The sequence below is a fragment of the Loxodonta africana genome, chromosome 8 (genome assembly GCF_030014295.1).
Source record: "Loxodonta africana isolate mLoxAfr1 chromosome 8, mLoxAfr1.hap2, whole genome shotgun sequence".
NCBI lineage: Eukaryota > Metazoa > Chordata > Mammalia > Proboscidea > Elephantidae > Loxodonta > Loxodonta africana.
Genome location: NC_087349.1, coordinates 90,410,195 through 90,431,818, shown reverse-complemented (window position 1 = coordinate 90,431,818; position 21,624 = coordinate 90,410,195). Strand labels below are relative to the sequence as shown.

Here is a 21,624-nt window from a genome sequence, read left to right as displayed (position 1 = left end):
CAGGCCATTCTGATTCTCTAGGCAATGTGGAAGTGGGATTTTGTGGCTGGTCTTATCACATACAAACCAGGGGGCTTTCAGTGCCATATTCTGCCCATTACATGGACTAAGATGCTGTTGTTCAGGGAGAGAATAAGGCCAATGCCCAGAGGGCAGAGCCTGGTGACAGTGGCTGCTGAAGCAGCATTAGGAAAGTGAGAAAGGGAAAGGTAGAGTGAGAAGGAGGAAGACAGAAAGGGAGAGAAGGATGGAGGGAAGGAGAGAGAAATGGTGAGAAGGATGGAGAGAGGAGGAAGGAGGGAGAGAAAGAGAAATAGAGGGAGAGAAGGAGAGAGGGAGAGAGAGAGGTGAGAGGGAAGGAGAGAGAGAGGAACAGACAGAGAAGAGAAGCAGGAAGGGAGGGAGAGAGAAAAGGGGAGAGAAGGAGGGAGGGAGAGATAAAACAGAGAGAGAGATAAAAGGAGAGAGAGGGAGAGAAATGGATGCAGAAAGGGAAAGAAGAAAAGAGCAGGAAGGAAGGTGAGGGAAGAAAGCGGGGGCGGGGGGACAGAGGGAGGAGGAAAGTGGCTCCAAGTATACTCCAGCTTCTCTTTCCTACCCTGCCTGAGTTCTGGGCAGCCCCTGGGGCTCTGTGAGACCCTCCTGTGTAGTCTCCTATTTAGGCTAAGACAGCTTCTGGGGATTCTATTACTTGCAAATAAGGAGTTTCTAATCGCTAATAATTATGCTCTTGGACCCAGGCTGGCATAGGAGGTAGATAAAAATAACTCTCCTTCATAGCACTCAGGGAGCAGAAACCATCTTTTCTTCAAAAAGCCTGTTATTTCACAGTGTCTTTATTCCAGTCTTGCTTCCAGTTCTCTGTTTTATATTCAAGGGGATGATTTTTCCCTTTCCTCTGAGTTATTCCTTCCAGACTTGTTTCTGCCGAAACTATCTTTTCTGATTATTAAACAAAACAAACAAAATAAAGCCTACGATCATTTCTAGAGTTGATTTCTGCCTTTGCCAAAGTTCAGAGAATAACCACACAGTCCCTGCTCCCGGGGGTAAACAAGGGGATTGGGATGACTGGAAAGGGGCCTGGGCAACTGAAGCCCAACAAGAAGGCAAGTCAGACAAGATACTGGGGAATTGTAGGTTAACACATTCTTATGAGGTAGAGGAGGAGGAGGAAAAGAGAGGAGCTTGCATGTGGGAAGCAACAAGGCTAGTTCCAAAGCAAAAACCACTGGACTGAGAACCAGTAGCCAGCTGCTACTGAGCTGAGGTGCCCTCGACTCCTGGCAACCCCATGTGTGTCAGAGTAGAACTGTGCTCCATAGGATTTTCAGTGACGGGTTTTTCAGAAGCAGTTTGCCAGGCCTTTTTTCCAAGGCACCTCTGAGTGGACTCAACCTCCAATCTTTCAGTTAGCAGCCGAGCACATTAACTGTTTGCAGTATAGGAAGAATGCTAAAACCAATGACAGGCATAGTAACTGTCAATGAGCCACAAAATTCAAATCTGTCCCTATCCTGGTCAAGTATCTTAGCAGTAGCACCATGACACATTTTCAGCCTCCTGAACTTCTAGTCCCGGCCCCCAGGACGATTATGGGATGGCTGGGCACACCTGGCAGGTGTGTGCTGCACGGACACACAGGATGGATGTACCATGGTATCCAGGATGCTACTGGTGCAGCCTCTGCTATCAGCGAGATTGGGGGCCATAAAAGGGTAAAGCAGGGTGTTATAGATTGAATTGTGTCCCCAAAATATGTATTCTAAATCCTAACCCCTATACCGGAAACCCTGGTGGCGTAGTGGTTAAGTGCTATGGCTGCTAACCAAAAGGTCTCCAGTTCAAATCCACCAGGCACTCCTTGGAAACTCTATGGGGCAGTTCTACTCTGTTCTATAGGGTCACTATGAGTCAGAATCCACTCAACGGCAGTGGGTTTGGTTTGGTTAACCCCCATACCTGTGGTATAGGATGGTGCCAGACTGGACAGTGTTTTGTTCTGTTGTACATAGGGTCACTATGAGTCAGAACCAACTCCACCCTACCTAACATCAAGGAAAACAACATACCTGTGGTTATAATCCCATTTGGGAATGGGTTCTTTCTCTTTGTTATATTAATGAGGCAATATTCTTTTATTATTGTAGGGTGTGTCTTAAGTCAATCTCTTTTGAGATAGAAAAAGAGTAGAATGAGCAAGCTACAAAGCAAACAGAAATGGGGCAAGATAGATACCAAGCCATAAAATGATCAGCAAGAAACAGAAGCTCAAAAGAGACAAGGGCCTTCCTCCAGAGCCCACAGAGAGAGAATGTTCCCTAGAGCCAGCACCCTGAATTTGGACTTCTAGCCTTCTAATTGTGAGAAAATAAATTTGTTAAAGCCACCCACATGCAGTGTTTCTGTTAAAGTGGCACTAGGTAATTAAGATACAGGGGAACTATTTAACTTATGTCCAGAGCAAGACACTTTTGAGAGTGACCACACGGGATGCAGGGACAGAAGTCAACTGGGGCATAAGGTACCCCATGTATGAAGAACCTGGTAGCATCCCTGGACACATGGGGAATGGAGTAGGTGAACAGAGACCTTGAGAGGGGCTCTGTCTCTCGGGCATAGTCTGTGACCCTGGCAAGGCCTGCTGTCTGGCAGGGCTCCAGCACAACTAGCACAGTGCCTACTGCACACAAGCCACGGATGAGGGCAACCCACAGGGTGGGCAGTGAGGAGAGGCTCTGAAACTGCAGAGTTAGGTGGATGGGGTGGTGGGAGACCAGCTACACATTCTTTCAGTTAATGTTTCCTGATGGCCAGCTATGGGCCAGGCACTGTTCTAAGCATTGGGGTTTGTGCAGTAAGTAAAACAGACAAAAATTCCTGTCTCCCAGACAGTTTCCATCTAGTGAGGGGAAGGCAAACAAACAAGCAAATTTGTAAAATGTCAGCTGGTGATCAGTGCCACTGAGAAAATTGAAGCTGGAAGGGGTATGGGGAGGGGTATGGGAAAGGGAAGGAGCCCAAATGGTACAATGGTTAAGTGCTCGGCTGCCAATCAGATGGTTGGTGGTTTGAACCCACCCAGCAGCTCCATGGGAGAAAGACCTGGCTATCTGCTCCTGTGAAGATTACAGCCTAGAAAACCCTATGGTCAGTTCTACTCTTTCACATGGGGTCACTATGAGTTGAAAATCATAGTGACCATAAGCACCCAACAACAACAAAAACCTGGGAAAAGGGTCTGGGGAGGGGGAATAGAAGGAGTGGGAGGGGGATGGGAGGGCGGGGTGAAGTGGGGGTCTGTCCCTCCATCTTTAGAGCTTTATATGCCTCCGCTCTCGATCTGTACTCCAGATAGTGAGGGAATGGCGTCCTGGAAATGTTGGGGTGGAGGGTGATAATTAGGCAGAAGGGGAGAGGACAGAGGTTGAGAGCAGGAGCAGGCTGAGCAGAGGAAGGGGCTTCCAGTGCCCGTTAAAAAAAACCAAACCGAACCCATCGCCATTGAGTCAATTCTGACTCATAGGGACCCTACAGGACAGAGTAGAACTGCCCCATAGAGTATCCAAGGAGCGCCTGGTGGATTCGAACTGCTGACCTTTTGGTTAGCAGCTATAGCATTAACCACTCCGCCACCAGGGTTTCCTCCAGTGCCCTTGGCACATCTCTTTTCATGAAGAAATGCTTGGTAAAAATAAGAGGCCAGACTAAATTTCATCTCTTCTGTCAGAGCAATGAAGTTATTTTCTATCAATGCAGACTTATTTAAACAGGTTAATCCAGTAGCCATGAAAATTAGCAGTGGTGCCTGGACCCTGGGACTGATGTTTATTATTAATTAGATTAATTAATTAGACTAATTATTTGGTTAATTAGATATAAAGGTTGCTCTTGTGTGGACATGAAACCTTTTAGTAAAACCGAAAGCATTAACCCACATCACTGTGATGCATCATTTAGGGTAAAGCCAGAGGTCCTTCCTATTGAGGCTCCTGAATAGTGTCAATTAAGGGCCTCATGGATATCAAGTAATTTTTTAAGAATTGAAAAACAGTATATGAACTCTTAAGTGCCCCCACTCATCTACTTTTTAAACAACCAAGGAACATGAACCAGTATCCACTATTGGATAAAATAAAGTCAATAAAATAGTATTAATCAGGAGATTTTTCTTCATTTCTCTGTTATATCTAGGTAATGAGAGAGGGAGAAAGAGATAATAGAAAAAGGAAAGAAGGACAGGAAGAAATGAGAGTAGAAAATAAATACAGACAGAGAAAGCTAAACACAAAGACGAGAAATGAGAGACATAAGAAGATTAACAACATAATGATAGAAGCTAATATTGAAGAGTTACTAGGGTGCCAGAGACTACGGTAAGTGGCATTTACACGTACCACTTAATACATGTATTACTTAAATGTCACAACACTCCCATTTTACAGATGAGGAACTTGAGGCTGAGAGAGCCAAGCCCTTTGCCAAAAATCACATCATGGCCAGGAGTGTCAGGCTGGCTTATTGCTGCCTCATCACTGTGTTAAACAGTACAGGGAAGGACTGAAAGTTATCCAGATTGGTGGGGATCGCTGGCCTGAAGATTTTTAGGGCTCAGCCTTAGTGTTTTGAGGTCATATCATTTAAAAGAGAGCTATTCTATCCTGGTGCCAAAAGGTCAGCAGTTTGAATCCACCGGGTGCTCTTTGGAAACTCTATGGGGCAGTTCTACTCTGTCCCATAGGGTCACTATGAGTCGGAATCAACTCAATGGCAATGGGTTTTTTTTTTTTTTATTCTATTCACAGAGAGTCCCTCTTTAAGTTAATTAGATAAACAGAGATGCAAATGTAAAATGAAATAAATAATGGTGTGGTTTTTCCTCTTGGCAAACAGTTTTCATTTTGGAGAGGAGTCTGTTAATTTCATCATTTAACAAATACCTTTTAGTGCCTAGTATGTGCAAGTAAGTGTTCTGGAATTCCCAGAACACTTAATTGTGCTCATGAGGAATCTTTGCATAGATCAAGAGGCAGTTGTTCGGACAGAACAAGGGGATACTGATTGGTTTAAAGTCAGGAAAGGTGTGGGTCAAGGTTGTATTCTTGCACCATACCTATTCAATCTGTATGCTGACAAAATAATATGAGAAGCTGGACTATATGAAGAAGAATGGGCCATCTGGATTGGAGGAAGACTCATTAACAACCTGGGTTATGCAGATGACACAGCCTTGCTTGCTGAAGGTGAAGAGGACCTGAAGCACTTACTAATGAAGATCAAAGACCACAGCCTTCAGCATGGATTCCAGCTCAACATAAACAAAAATCCTCACAACTGGACCAATGAGCAACATCATGATGGACGAAGAAAAGATTGAAGTTGTCAAGGATTTCATTTTACTTGGATCCACAATCAATAGCCATGGAAGCAGCAGTCAAGAAATCAAAAGACGCATTGCTTTGGGTAAATCTGCTGTAAAAGACCTCTTCAAAGTGTTGAAGGGCAAAGATGTCACCTTGAAGACTAAGGTGCGCCTGACCCAAGCCATGGTATTTTCAGTTGCATCATATGCATGTGAAAGCTGGACAATGAATAAGGAAGACTGAATTGATGCCTTTGAATTGTGGTGCTGGCGAAGAATATTGACTATACCATGGACTATACCATGGACTGCCAAAAGACCGAACAAATCTGTCTTAGGAGAAGTACAGCCAGAATGCTCCTTAGAGGCAAGGATGGCGAGACTTCATCTTACATACTTTGGATGTGTTGTCAGGAAGGATCAGTCCCGGGAGAAGGATATCATGCTCGGCAGAGGACAGGGTCAGCGGAAAAGAGGAAGACCCTCAATGACGTGGATTGACACAGTAGCTACAACAATGAGCTCAAGTGTAACAATGATTGTAAGGATGGTGCAGGACCAGGCAGCTTTTCATTCTGTTGTGCATAGGGTCACTATGAGTCAGAACCGACTTGACGGCACCTAACAACAACAACAACATGTACAAGTAACCTTAAGTGAATTTAGGATTTAAATGAGCCAAAATTGCATTTGTGGAAAATATATTGAAAAGTACATAATTGTTACATGAAATAAATCCCAACTGTAACTTGGTTCCAGAAGTGTTTGTTCCCAGAGCTGAATTTTGGCATTTCTTAAGCATGCTTGGAAACCCTGGTGGCGTAGTGGTTAAGAACTATGGCTACTAACCGAAGGTCAGCAGTTTGAATCCACCAGGCGCTCTTGGAAACTCTAGGGGGCAGTTCTACTCTGTCCTGTAGGGTTGCTATCAGTCGGAATAGGCTCAACAGCAGTGTTTTGTTTTTTTTTTTTTTTTTTAAAAGCATGCTTTGCTTGAAAAGCAAGGGCAGTAAATAGGTACTTACAAGGAGTGACTGGGAGCTATTTAGGAAGGAGCAGGAGTTCCCAATCCTTGGGCAGCACAAACGAGTACGCACTCAGCTCCTAACGCCAAGACTGGCAATTTGAGTCCACCCAGAGGTACCTCGGAATAAAGGTCTGGTGATCTACTTCCAAAAAATCAGTCACTGAAACCCTGTGGAGCAACTGGTTTGGTTTGGTTCTGTTGCGTTGGGAGTTCCTGTTCATTCCTCTGGGCGGAGGGCTGGGTGTAAGTTGGGATGCTCTCCATGAAGTTCCTGGGAAGAGCAAGGGTTGGGCTTTTTACCTGGAGGAATACTCCTGACTGGGGCAAAAATCTTGTTCAGGGGAGAGTTATCACCATCTCCTGGCAGATTCAGTGTCTGCTTGGAAGCCTCTACGCTAGAGTGCAGAGAGGGTCTAGCAAGGCCTATTTGCTGATAAGCATGAACGTGATTATTCCTTCTTTTTATTCAACACTAACTCTATGCTATGCACACACCACCACCAAAAGAGAATCTAAATTACAAACAAAGTTTCAGGATAAAGCCCAGTAGAGGTTAAAACAAATAAAAAGTGAAGGCAAATTTAAAATCTAAAACACAAATCCCAAGCAGATGACAGAGGCCTTTGATAAGAGTTTTGTTTCTTCAGTTAGTTCAGTGGCTTGTAACTAAAAGCCCACCACTCCATTTATAGCAGAGACCTGCTATAAATGGAGTGGTGGGCTTTTAGTATGTTTTTCTAAGACTATGCTAAGTCCCCAGTTAAAGATAGTTGGGTATGAGGAGAGGACTGACTGCTAGTGGAACGACAGTGGATGACAGGCAGTGCCCCCTCCTTCCACCATTCATTCTGAAGGACAGTGGCACCAGCAGTACCATTGACATCCACAATCAACTGCCACAACTACTCAAGGGTCTGCGCTGTGTCAAAGACCTCTATTTAAATGCAGAAGAGAAACGCTCCTGTCTGGCTTCTGTATTCCTCTCTGGCAACTTGGCCTTTTCTCTGCCCTTTCTTTTCTCAATAGCTGTAAGTTATATTTTCCAATGAAAATATAAGCCATCACCCTAAATAGTGAGTTTTTAAGCAAGCATTTCAAAAGCCGTTTGTGTTTTTTTAGTAATAAATTTTTAATATATTGCCTTAGCAGCAGTACTACTTAAAAAACAAGATTCAACTACCTCTTTTTGTTTTAAAATGTCTTAAGAAGAATTTTCCATTCAGAGATTTAAAATTAGAAAGGCTTGAAATTAGTTTTGAAAGTATGGATGAACTAAATATGTGTGTGTGTGAAGCTCAAACCCAGTAAAGTACACAGAAGAGCTTTTCCATGCAAACAGATATCACAGGGCACAATTTCAACTGTATCTTAAAGCCAAAGAATTGGACTTTTCAAGAGGAAGCAAAAGAATTTGCAAGTCCAAGAAGACCCATCCACGGGAGTACATCCACAGGATGCAACAAATCAGGGATTTCTGCCAAAAGTCATGAAAATACTTCCTTAGGGCAAAAAATTAATGAGGATAAAAATAGAAAACAGGGAAGAGGAAAAAAAAAAAAAAGTTTTTTAATGCTCCGAATTAGACCTATCACAATTCAATGGTGGGAGAAAAACCAAGAGCCCTGGCATAGGTGAGACCCTATGTAATGCAGTTCTTCACTCTAACGCTAAATAGGTAAAAAATAGGTAGGGCTGAGTAATTCCATTGCTCAGTTCAATTACAGGATGCAAATGCCAGGGCCCTTTGCTTTCCAAAAACAGAAGCAGGGCAAAGAGATCAAACTAACATGAATATGCATTTAATAGACATACATGTGTTCTTACGAGAGATCAGAGAGCAACAGATTAAAATGCATTTCCCTCGTCACATTTGACAAAGGGTTGTCTAGTTCTAACAGTCACTTAGGCTACTGGCCCTCAAGGAAACAAGAGTTAACACAAGAAGGCAATACATACTTTGCTTCCCTGCCCATTCTTTCCTTCCTGGATCCTTCATCTCCAATTTCTCCAACTTGTAAATGCCAGCCTATTCGCTGGAGGAAAACCTCTAACTCTGCTCTCTCTTTCCTCAAGAGCATCTCAAGCAAGGCAATTTGGCATCAGAATTCCCTCCCAGCCCTTCTTGGAAAACACTTTACTAAACCAAACCGGTTGCTCTGAGTCAATTCCGACTCATGGCCACCTCATGTGTGCAGAGTAGAACTGGTTCCCTAAGGTTTTCAAGACTGTGATCTTTCAGAAGTATATTGCCAGGGCTTTCTTCTGAGGTGCCTCTCGCTGGGTTTGAACGGCCAACCTTTTGGTTAGTAGTCAAGCATTTATCCATTTGTTTCACCCAGAACTCCTGGGAAATACTTCAGGACAATGGAATCAGAACACAATTTTCTGCCAGCAGACCGTTTATACAAGTGCAAGTCTGAAATGGAGATAACAGCCTTCCAGTTTATGAGTACACACAGGGAAAATCCATTGAACCTCCCACCAGCTCTTCATATCTTTTTGTTTGGTCTGCTAAGCAGGATCAAGGCTGCGACTGGGCTGAGCTTGGCCAGGCTGCAGGGTGCCCCCTGCACCCAGAGTGCAAACAAAAGCTACTGGCTGGTATCTCCTGTCATCATTTGCTTTCACAGCTGTCCACACAGAAATGAAACTAGTTAGCATCACTGAAAACAAAAGACAAAACACAGCATGTTCACGGGCAACTGTTTTTCGCCTCCTCGGAGATAGCAATTCTCTTTACTGCTTCTTGAAGTGGAAAAATACTGCCCGACCGACATTCACCAGAAGATCTCTAAAGGCAAACAGACGGAGCAGGCTCTGTTTTCCTTCCACTGGACATGGTAATAGGAAGAGGGAAGGGGCCCAATTCTCCAGAAGTCAGCCAACATACACACAGGTATTTCTAAGCATCAGCATCAAGCAAACTGCTTTCTGAGGTCTCCAGTCTGATGTGATACAATGGTGTGAATCATGTTGCTAAAAATGGAAAGCAAAGAAACGTGCAGTCTGTTATTTTACTATCGCATCCTCGCAGAAAGACCAGATGGAAACCATGTACGGTACCGGTCCACCCGTCCTTTTACAATCGAAGAAAGAAGGCAGAGGTGTGCTTACCTTGAAGTTGTGTGTCTTTTCATAGTTGAAGTGGTTGTCGTTGTGCGTGAGGGCGGCTCTTCGAACCAGGGAGGAGATCTGTGGACAGGCAAAGAGTTTGAGAGGGGGCCAAAGAAAGCTGCCTTTGACTCCTACCTTCACCCCCAACGCCACAGCCAGCAGCTCCTGGCGTTTCCTTCCTGGTTTAGATTTCCGAACCACAGCACACTTTTTCTCATTTTCCAGCCACAGTTCCTGGGAGAACATCCTGCCTGGATCCCAGGGCCTTCTGATCTCCCCCTGTGGAGCCCAGGAAGCTTGGTGCTGTCAGGTTTTTTGAACTGCGGCTAATGTTAGGCAGCAGATTTGAGGCAGCTGTGCCCTGTCTGCGAAGGCCTCCGGCATGTGACCTGGAAGGGCTGGGGTGAGTGATGGAAGGGCTCTGCATCTGAATAAGGACGGGCCTGTTTTGTGCTATTTCTTGGGTTGACATGTGCCTGGAACAATAGCACACATTCATGCGCACGGCAGCCCCCAGAAGCTGCATCCAGTCAGTGCCCGTGGATTGCAGGAGGCAGAGCAGGCAGCCTTATTCCTTGGACACACACACACACCCACAAACGCGCACGCACGACCTCTCATGTTCAAAGCCTGATGCTGCTTCCAATTACTCTAGAGCTCTGAACCCCACACTGGACTGAACACAAGCAGATTAAATCCTTTAAATCCTGATGATTGTTTAATCTTACAGGGAAAAAGCCTGCCCTCTCCTTTGTTAATGTGCCCCAGAACTGGGAAGTTTAATTTTTATTCTCATACATACATTCAGTTAGAACAGTCTGAGTGCCAAGTCGGGCTTCGAAGAAGAGCAGAGTGTTTCAGCTCTCTGAGTTTCACAGTTTCAAAATAAGAGCTGGATGTCTAGCTCTAGGGTACTCCTGTCTCTTCTATCCTCCCCTCTGCAAATAACACACTATTTTTTTTTTTAAAAAAAAAACACAGAGCCCTGGTGCAGTGGTTAAGAGCTCAGCTGCTAACCAAAAGGTCTGCAGTTTGAATCCACCAGCTGCTCCTTGGAAACCCTATGGGGCAGTTCTACTCTGTCCTATAGGGTTGCTATGAGTTAGAATCAACTCAATGGCAACGGGTTTCGTTTTTTGTTTTTTTGGTATTAAAAACACAGACAGTATTCCTTAACTAAAACCAAAACATCATAGTTGCTTTTCCTTTAACACATCTTCAATGTTCATTCAAGTCTATAAAAATACCCTCCCTTTCTCTTAAAAGCATCATCTCTTTGATGATCTCCTGTGGGACCATCAGAGTTTTGGCTCCAGCTCTCCCCATTAATACAAGTGAGGGCATTATGATGTCTTGGGAGTACTCCTGCTCTGTTTGGAAAAATTTAATGCAGCTAATGCCAGACAGTGAAATCAATGCTTTTGAAACTAGAAAGCAAGAAGATTGTAGATGGCGGGACAGTTCCATAGATGGGTGGTCCATGTATTTCATACCATCCTCCACTTAGACATGGTACCACATTCCAGCCCCTACAAGCAGCTTTGTGGAAAGGAACAAAATGATAAATCATTTCCTTGTGTAGTTCTTTCTTCCTGGCAATCACCACATTGTTCCAACTTGGTCAGAAGTCCATCCTCCTATTTCATTCCGTTGTTGCCCTCAATAAAAACAACAGCCAATTTTTATATGGAGGTACCAAGCACAATAACTTTTGTTATGCCATCTGTTAGTCAGAATGTGTTAAAAATGTACTTATTATTTAATCTTTAGCACATGTATAAAACCAGTTGCTGTCACGTCTGATGCATGGCGACCCCACGTATGTCAGAGTAAAACTGTGCTCCATAGGGTTTTCAATGGCTGTTTTTTTGGAAGTAGATCACCAGGCCTTTCTTCTGAGGTGTTTTCGGGTGGACTCAAAGTGCCAACCTTTTGGTTAGCAGCTGAGTACATTAAACTTTGGCACTACCCAAGGACTCCAGTACCTGTATACAAGGAACAAAGTTTTTATCCCCATTTTTTTGGATGAAGAGAGTGAGGCACCAGAGGTAAAGTAATTTGTCCAAGGATATGCAGCTGATTTAAAAGAAGAGCCAGGATAGAAACCCAGAATCTGTGTCCAGCGTTCATGCTCCTAAACATGATCCTATACTGCCTCTCTAAGGAAGCCCACCTGTAGCATGTCCTGCCAAATGCTTTACCCAAATTATTGGTCAAGCCTGCCTCTCCTTACTCACCATGCCCCACAATAACTCAGACCCGCATCTTCTCTCCAGTCCACCTTACGCACAGCCGCACAGCCACCTTCCTCATCTAGTGTCTATTTACTCCCGCGTCTGCTCAGAAAGCTTCAGTGATTCTCCATGGCTTATATATGTTCTGGCATTGCGGGTCCTGCATGAGCTGGTCCCAATCGATGCAGCTTATCTTATTTTCCTACACTCACCCCACAAATCCTACAAAACCAAAGTAACTAAAAAAAAGGAACTTCTCTAACATAATCAACTTTTTACCTTGATAGCTTGCTCTGTTCTTTAGAATACCCCAGCATCATTTCAACATGCCTACGTTTTCACCAACATTCACATTCTAACTCAAAGGCCCTCCTCTCCAGAAAAGACTTCCCCCTGCTCCTCATGGGAGTAAACCCTGAAATACCGTAATGCTTTATCTCTATTTTTTCTTTTGCATGCATCACTTTCTCCTTTGTATTAGAGTGATTTATAACACATGTTATTCCCCTGCCAGACCAGGAACTCCTTGTGACAGGCTCTCCGTCTAATTCACCTTTGTTTTCCCCTGTGAGAGCGTTTCATAAAATCCCCTGCCATAGCCCCACTGCTGTTGAGTTGATTCCAACTCATAGCAACCCTATAAGACAGAGTGGAACTGCCCCATAGGGTTCCCAAGGAGCGGCTGTTGGATTCCAACTGTCAACCTTTTTTGGTTAGCCGTAGCTCTTAACCACTGCACCACCACAGCTCTCTTGCCGTAGTAGGCACTGGATAAATATGAATTGACATAAACCTTTACATGTAGGAAGTCAGGGTTGTGGAGAAAGGTGTGCAAAGATGACTGCATGGTGTGGGGTTTCCTGCCTCATCTTATGATCACCTATCCCATGGTCAGTTTCAAAGGACTGGAACCTTGGGGTATGTTCTTCTCCTGATGGGCTCCCCCAGACTCTTCACCCTCCTTCTCATTGCCCAGACTTGAAGGACAATTGCCACTGACAGAGATTGAGTGAAGACATGGTATGCTTCGAAAAGACTTCTAATCCTCAGCCTAGAGGAAAAAGAACAAGAGGAGGAATAAGGGTCCCTTCCCAAACCTTCTTGCTAACAAATCAAGAGAGGCCTTTTGATAAGGAGCCATTTTGTGTGAGAATGAATTCTGTGTTCTGCACTAGGCTAATTATATGAACACACAGTTTTAGAATCTGACAGAATAATTCTTTTAATGCAAAGTGGGCAAGAAGGGGGACACTCTTTTTGGTATAAGAGTGGTTGGAGATGAGGAGATTTCATATTTTCTCTTGTGTATGTGCCTTTACAAATAACAAGTAATTTTTATTTCTATTTGTGACAGTGATTTCTTTGTTTCAGATATTTGTTCAATCGCATTTACCCAAACACAAGACACATTCAGACACATGAGGGCACCACACAGTGTTCCCTTAAGATGCTTCTTTACACGGAAATGTAAGTGCTGGCATTTAGGAGGGCATTATTGTGAGTAGTGTGAATGACCCTACATCACCCCTTATTAAGGGAAAAATGACAACAAAAATCCCTTAGGAAAAAATTCCCTCTTAAATAGCCCAATCACAGAGAACTCTTCTTTAAGCTCCTCAAGGATAGTACCTTGGTTTCTCTTATGCGCTCCACAGCGTCTAATACAGTGTTCTCTATACACAGTGGGCATTTAATAAATTTGTTGACAGAATTTTTCTAACTGAAATTTTTATCTGACCTATTTTTATCCATAATTCATTAGATAAAGCACCTTTCTGGGCTTCCACATGCTGTTTAAATCCAGGATTCTCAAACCTTGGACATCGTGGATGGGGTGATTCTTTGTTGTGGGGGTTGTCTTGTGCACTGTAGGACGCTTAGCAGCATCCCTGGCCTCTACCCACTAGATGCCAGTAACGCCCCTCCCCCCAGGTTGTGACAACCAAAAATACTCCAGACAGTGCCAAATGCCCCTTGGGAGGCACAACTGGCCCCCGTTGAAAATAACTGAGATAAATTAATAACAGCAAATACGGCACGCTTACCATGTGCCAGGCATTGTACTAAGCGCTCTGCATATACTGATTAGTTTAAGGCTAATCAATATATTTAAGACTCATACAACCTTATGAGGTAGGTACTTTCATGATTATCTCCATTTTACAGACTAGGAAACAGGGGGCATTGAAATTTAAATAACTTACCCAAGGTTATGGAGCTGGTAAGAAGGAAAGCTGAGATTAGTCCCTAGGAATAACTAACTAGGTCTAGTCTTTTAAGCACCCTGTAAAGATGTCTCTCATCCCAATGATATTCACATTTAAAATATGGTGCAAATGGTGAAGCACTCAGCTACTTACAAAAAGATTGGCTGTTTTAATCTACCAGAGGTGCTTCAGAAGAAAGACCTCGTGATCTATTTCTGAAAGGTCACAGCCCTTGAAAACCCTATGGAGTGCAGTTCTACTCTGGCATGCATGAGGTCACCATGAATCAGAATCTACTCAATGGCACCTGGTTTGGTTTGTTTGTTTTTTAGGGGTGAATGCTGGAATTACTCTCTTCTCCATTGTTAACCTGTTAACAACTCACAGGGCTGGTGTTCCATGAGCTGGTTTTTAAAGAGAAGGTGTTTTGTCCTCCCTGGGGCCCTCTGCCAAGAAAGGCAACGCTTAAGATACTTTTGGAAGTAGGTGGGACTAAAAACAAATGGTGAAATAAACTCACCACTTCCCTTTTCCTTGTTTTTATATATCAGGGTTGGGATTCTATTTTATAAGGCCTGTTGTGTTCTCCTTCTTTCTCTCTCTGATTATTAAGTTCATAGATCTAAGGAGGAATCAGGTGATGAGAAGATGATAAAGGGTTGTCAGGTGACAAGGAGGCAAGGATTAGTCAATGGCAAGGAGGACATGGGAAAACCAAGCTCTTTGAGAGGCTGTATACATGTAAAATGCCCAGAAAAAATGGATGGTGGGAGAGAGAGAAATACCCTCACCTCCAGTCATGTCTTGGCCTCTGGGGATGACAATTTCTCTCATTAGTACCAATTTCTAGAGAAGATGATTTACCATCAGTCACCATCAGCAGTTAGTTCTTCTTTAGATTTCAGGTGAATTGCAGTGCTGCATTTTAAAGAGGGCCCATTGAATAGTGTCGTGGTCAGTTTCTGGACGGTCCCTCCCAGCTATTCTAACCGTAGGTTTCCTGCCCCTTTCACTGAGCCCCACTTTGGTGTTGATGGCCCGAGCTACACCCCTGCCACAAACACTCCCCTGCCGATGCAGGCTTCTGCTGCCTCTAAGACAGGGAACAAAGGCCCTGATATCAGAGGGTGTCTGTTTGAAAAAGAGCGAAAAGACTGGTGTGGTTAGAGGAGAAACAAGTAAAAGAGAAATAGACTATATTATAAGGGTGGTAATAGGGGGTTGAGTGTGGAACCTAGAGACTCAGTAAGACAAGGTACGGAGAGGCCCCCAAATCTGCGAACAAAGTAACAAGAAACAGGCCAGGGTGCAGAAACAAAGCCGTTCCCCAGAACAATGGGGCAGGTTATCTAAAAATAGCCCACAAACTTCTTTAAAGTTGCCTTTCAGAAGCAGCCAGAGAAAACCAGTCCCAGGGACATACACAGAACATCCACCCGTGACCATCTACCAGGGGCAGTGAGGGACTACAGCCCTAGCTGGGGAATCGAACTCAGGGAGCGAGAGATTGTGCAGGTGTGACACCCCATAATAAGTCCTGCTACGAATCCCAGAGGCCTCCAGGACAGGAGCCATCTTGGAAAGCTGCTGCGCGAACACCTTAGTTAACATATCCCCGCCTGTGCCTATGAATAAACATGCATCTTTTCCCACCCAAGAACTTTTAAAAACATGCGCCTGTCTTTTGTTCTGTGAGATGAGGGTAAGCGTTGCTCTAGGCCCTCCTCGTCTCCGCGTGCAAACCTCTTCAATAAAGCTTTGCTCCTGTGGAAAACTATGTGCCTTACCTGCTCATTCTTGACCAGTGAGAGGCAAGAACCTTTTTCCAGTAACACCTCCTGGCAGGATATGAAATGAAACTCAATGCTAGGAGTGTTTGTGAGGGTGTAGTAAAGAGAATGTTTTAAATACTGCTGGTGTTTGTGTAAATTGGCCGTGGCTGGGAAAAAAAAGTTGGTGGTATGTATCAAAAGCCTCAAAAAGTTCAGGTGCAGATGGTGCCTGGCTACCACCACTGACTGCTCTGGCAGGGATCACAATAGAGGGTCCCAGAGAGAACAGGAGACTGTAGAACAAAATTCAAATTTACAAAAAAAAAGACCAGGCTTGCTGGTCTGACAGAGACTGGAGAAACCCTGAGAGTATGGCCCACAGACACCCTTTTAACTCAGTACTGAAGTCACTCTTGAGGTTCATCCTTCAGCCAAAGATTAGACAGGTCTATAGGAGCAGTTCTACTCTGTCCTTTAGGGTCACTATGAGTCAGAATCAACTCAACAGCAACAGGTTTGTTCTTTTTATAGGGCCAACAAAGAACCCTTGTGGCACAGTGGTCAAGAGCTCGGCTGCTAGCCAAAAGATCAACAGTTCAAATCCGCTCCTTAGAAACCCTATGGGGCAGTTCTACTCTGTCCTATAGGGTTGCTACAAGTCAGAATTGACTCAAAGGCAATGGGTCTAGAGCCAACAATAACACATGCAAGGAAAGTGCTTCGTAGTTCAATCCATGTATACGAGACTAATGGGCACACCAGCCCCAAAGCAAAGACAGGAAGGCAGGAAGGGACAGAAAAATTGGACATATGGGAACAAGGAACCCGGGGCAGAGAGGGAGAGAATATTGATACACTATGCGTTTGGCAAAGAATGTCACAAAACAATTTGTATATTAACTATTTAATGAGAAACTCATTTGCTCTGTAAACGTTCACCTAAAGCCCACACACACAAAAAAGTTCATGTGCGTTGATCTAATTATTCTACTTTTAGGGTTCTCTTAAGTTGGTCTATAGACAAAAATTTAAATAGATACAGACAGGGATATAGATATGGTAGACATAGGTATCTACCTTAGTAATAATATCGAGAAGTGAGAAAAAACTTAAATAACCAAGATAGGGAAAGCAAAAATTATGGTATAGACATATAATGGAATATTATGTAGATAGTAACAATAGTGATTAAAATAACTTTTAGGGATGGGAGGATATCCCCCTGATATGCTGTTAGTTGAAAAGCTCCTGAAAAAAAAAAAAAGTAGAACAAAATTCAAACCCACACACACACACAAAGACCAGACTTAATGGTCTGACAGAGATTGGAGAAACCTCGAGACTATGGCCCCCAGCCTCCCTTTTCACTCAGTAGTGAAGTCACTCCTGAGGTTCACCCATCAGCCAAAGATTGGACAGGCCCATAAAACAAAACAGGATTACATGGGCACACCAGCCCAGGCGCAAGGACAAGAAGGCAGGAGGGGACAGGAACGCTGGTAACAGGGAACCCAAGGTCGAGAAGGGGAGAGGGCCGACATGTCGTGGGGGTGGCAACTAATGTCACAAAACAATGTGTATTAACTGTTTAATGAGAAACTAATTTGCTCTGTAAACCTTCATCTAAAATACAGTTTAAAAAAACAACAAAAAAAGAAGTAGCAGCCTGGAAAATGCTCCTATATAAGGGAGGCCAGCAGAAGATAGCCCAGGAGCAATGTAGGGAAGGAAGCGGAGACTTAAAAGGAAAGAGAATTGCCCCTGACCAGAAGAAAGGCTTTGGGGACAGGTGAGAAGGAAGTAAAGGAACAATCTACTGGGTCATATTCTCCCAGAGGTGTGAGGTCACACAGCATGCAGAGAATCCACTGAAGTTAGCTATTAGAAGGTCAGTGGTATGACCAGAGAGCAGCCAGAGGCAGAAAAGGAGGGCTGATGGGAGACAAGCAAGTGGCAACACTGACTGTGAGAATGTATCACATGATATAATTGGAGAGAACCTGGGAAGGAGAGTGGAGATACTTTGCCTTAGTAACAGGGAGAATTCGAATCAGGATGGTAGTGTAACTAGAATAGCCCTACTTTGTATGTTGTAGAGAAATTTCAGATTTTTTTTTTCCCCAACAAAAAAATTCCACATTGCTACACTTTGGGAGCAATTTTGTTTCACAATAATTGGATGAAGACTGTTCACTTCTTGCAATTTTATGTCTGTCAGAATTCTACGGATGTTTTATTTGAGGAAGCAAAGTAAACACTTTTAAAAAAATTAAATGAACAAAAAATAGGCTCCTGAACCATGTGTACAATATGATTCCCTGTCTCGTAAGTAGATGCACAGAGATAATATCAGAAGAAAAACACCAAAATACCTCCAACACACTAAACTGTTGGAGATAAACAACAGTTATCAGGTGGAGAAATTTTAGTTGACAACTGTTTTCTTCTTTATTCCTTCTGTATTTTTCAGGTTTCCTACAATGATTATGTTCTAGTTGTCCTATTAAAATACAGATTTTTAAAAAGTTAATTATAAAGAGTTTATTAGTTGTACTGTACATAGATGGTAGATCATTAACATCATAGGTAAGCTTTGAGACCATCCAATCCCATCTCCTCTTTTTACAGGTGAAGAAGCCGGAGGGCAGAGAAGTTCAAAGATTTGCCCGCCATCCTAGAGCTATTCTATAACCAGACATAGAACCCATCTAGACTCTAGGTTTTCCTGCCTGCAACCCCCTACAACCAGTGCTTCTCCCATTTGGGCAGGCATCAGAATCACCTACCAAAACCGAACCAAACCCATTGCCATCAAGTTGATTCCGACTCATAGCGGCCCTTAGGACAGAGTAGAACTGCCTGATAGGGTTTCCAAGGAGCGGCTGGTGGATTCAAACGGCCAACCTTTTGGTTAGCAGCCGAGCTCTTAACCACTGCACCACCAGGGCTTGTTAAAACGCAGACTGCTGGGACCCACTGCCAGAGTTTCTGATTACATCAGTATGAGATCAGGTGCAAGAATCTGCACTTCTAACAAGTTCTCGGGTGATGCTGATGTTGATGGTCCTGGGGCCACACTTTGAGGACCCTTCTTCTATGCTTTCCACTGAACCAGTGGCTGTCAACCTTGGTTGATAATTAGAACCACCTGGAGAACAACATACAAACAACCATGCCCACGCTCTGCCTCAGACTGAGTAAATCCAGAAATTTCTGGGGATGGGGACCAGACTTTGATATTTATATATTTAAAAAAAAAATCTTTTGGGGATTCTAATGTGCTTCCCCTCAAAGAAGGAATCAATAGTCTCTTCAAACACAAAATGTGTTCATGTGTCTTTTTGCGCCCACCCTTACTCCCACCTCTTATCATATCTCTTAAAACCGCCATTGACTCTTAACCTAAAGACAAATATCCATACCATGGCCTACAGGAGCGGTCACTCCGGCCTCACCTCCCATCACGTTTCTCTAGCCAGCTTGAGCCTTTGTAACCATACATCTATCAGTATGACTTCAAAATGATTCTCTGAGACCCCTCCTAGACTGTTAGCTTTATGAGATCAGGCACTGTGTGTGCTTTTCATCACAATCCAAACCCCTCTGTTAGGCATCAGACCTGGCACAAAGCGGGTGCTTAGTAAGTTTTGCTGAAAGAATGAATGAATGAATGTTCACAGCTATAATACATGTCAAAGGACCACTATAGAGGATTATTATCATCACTGCCTCTTCATCTAGTACATTTACTTGCTAACCTCTAATATGAAGTCCGGGGACTGTGACTTTTGGGGTTTCATTTTTACCAAGCTGTCTGGTTTCTGGTATCTCATGAGGGCACTGGAAACACTGGGACCTGGCAGCAGTGTTAGCCTCAGAGCAGGCCCTAGGGGATGCAGCCAGGTTTGGGGACTAGAAAAATATTAAAAGGAATTCTGGTGGCACAGTGGTTAAGCACTTGGCTGCTAATTTAAGGGTCAGTGGTTCTAACCCACCAACTGCTCCACAGGAGAAAGATGTGGCAGTCTGCTTCCATAAAGATTACAGCCTTAGAAACCCGATGGGCAGTTTTACTCTGTCCTATAGGATTGCTATGAGTCAGAATTAACTCAATGGCCATGAGTTTTTAAAAATAATATTAAAATAACACCATGTATTTGTGGAGTAGATTATATCTTTCCTCCAGGAGGTGGGTACAGCAGGTGTCATTATTCTCATTTTAGAGGTGAGGAAACTGAGGTCCTAACAGGTGTGTCCTGGGGACTAGAATCCAGCCTCCTGATGTTCTTGTCATGGAAATCCCTGGCTCTCCAGTCACAGGAGATCAGCAGTGGTGGCGACCAGCAGCCCACTGACACAGGGGCTCATTCCTCCTCTCTGTTCCTACATTGGTTTTAGTAGACTTTGAAGACGGGGTCCTGCCTGTAGTTCTTCATCAGCTCTCTCTCCAGTGGCTAGCATGACACCAACACTGGCTTGGCACTCCGGAAAATTTTGGTGAATGAAAAATCAACATGCCTACTTTTTAAAAGCCTTTTTATTTTTCCTACCTTCCATTAAAATCACTTCTAACTTTAAAAAGAGTCAGAGTGCACTCCTCCCCCCCGCCCCCCCCGCCCACGCTTAGGCCATCAGTTCACTTGCTACACATATGTCTGAGTTTGGCTTATGATTCTGGACTGCTCAGTATTTCTCCAAAGAGACAAAGCATTAAATACTGCAGAGTTCAGAGCCAGTTAGCAAAATGCTGCAGTCATTCACTAAGTCCTGGATAGGAATGACTCTGTTCATTCCTTTTGTATTTACTCTTTGTGGGTCACAATTCAATACTTTCAATGGCTGGATATAGATATACTGAATGTATGCTTAATATCTAACATTTCAGTATCTAAATATATATACATGGAGCCCTGGCGACCCAGTGGTTAAGAGCTCGGCTGCTAACCAAAAAGGTCGACAGTTCAAATCTACCAGCTGCTTCTTGGAAACCCTATGGGGTAGTTCTACTCTGTCCTATAGGGTCACTATTAGTCGGAACTGACTCGATGGCAATGGGGTTTGGCTTGGTTTTTTTGGATATACGGAACCCTGGTGGTGCAGTGGTGAAGTGCTTGGCTGTGAACCAAAAGGTCAGTGGTTTGAGTCCACCAGCTGCTCTTTGGGAGAAAGATGTGGCAGTCTGCTTCTGTAAAGATTAAGCCTTGAAAACCCTATGGGGCAGTTCTACTATGTCCTGTAGGGTCACTATGAGTTGGAATCAACTGAATGGCAATGGGTTTGGTTTATTTTTATATATACCTGAAGGGCTTACCACGTGGATTTTGAGGGGACTGGTGGAGTCCATAGGTGGCTCAGATGTTTAAACACTCGTCTACTGTGATAGTTAAGATTGTGTGTCAACTTAGCTGGGCCATGAGTCTCAGTGTTTATATGTGATCACTCCCATGATGGAATATAGTAGCCAATCAATTGAAGAGGAGTTTCCTTGGGGGTGTGGCCTGCATCAGAATATAAGCAGATGTTCTGGCTTTTTGCTCACTTTGGATCCTGCGGCTGCCTCCTGTTCGTCTGACCGCGGGTTCTTGGGACTTGAGCTATCAGCTTATCTGTGGATCTTAGGATTTCTCGATCTTCACAGCCTGTGAATGGGAGCCCTGCCCTCTGACCTGCCGATCTCGGGTTCTCCAGCCCCTGCAGCTGTGTGAATAGAAAGAAGAAGCCTCTATCCTGATCCACGGACTTTGGACGTTCCAGCCTTTACAACTACATGAGCCTTTTCCTTGATATAAATCTTTCTTTCTATGTATTTATATGCTTTGGTGGTTTTGCTTATTTAGAGAACACAGCCTAAGACATTTGGTACCTAGAGTGGTTCTAGAGAAACAAAATTGTAAGGATGAGTTTCCTA

The 21,624-nt window shown here is 43.8% G+C and overlaps 1 protein-coding gene across 2 annotated transcripts in view; it reads right to left on the bottom strand.

The window, feature by feature from the left end:
• CHN2 (chimerin 2) overlaps positions 1–21,624 on the bottom strand; it is a 363,690-nt gene that overhangs the window by 38,822 nt on the left and 303,244 nt on the right. For both annotated transcript variants that reach the window (XM_003407040.4, XM_064290106.1), the window contains one exon: positions 9,504–9,581. In XM_003407040.4, the coding sequence (XP_003407088.2) occupies positions 9,504–9,581 (78 nt within the window). The remainder of the gene's footprint in view (positions 1–9,503; positions 9,582–21,624) is intronic.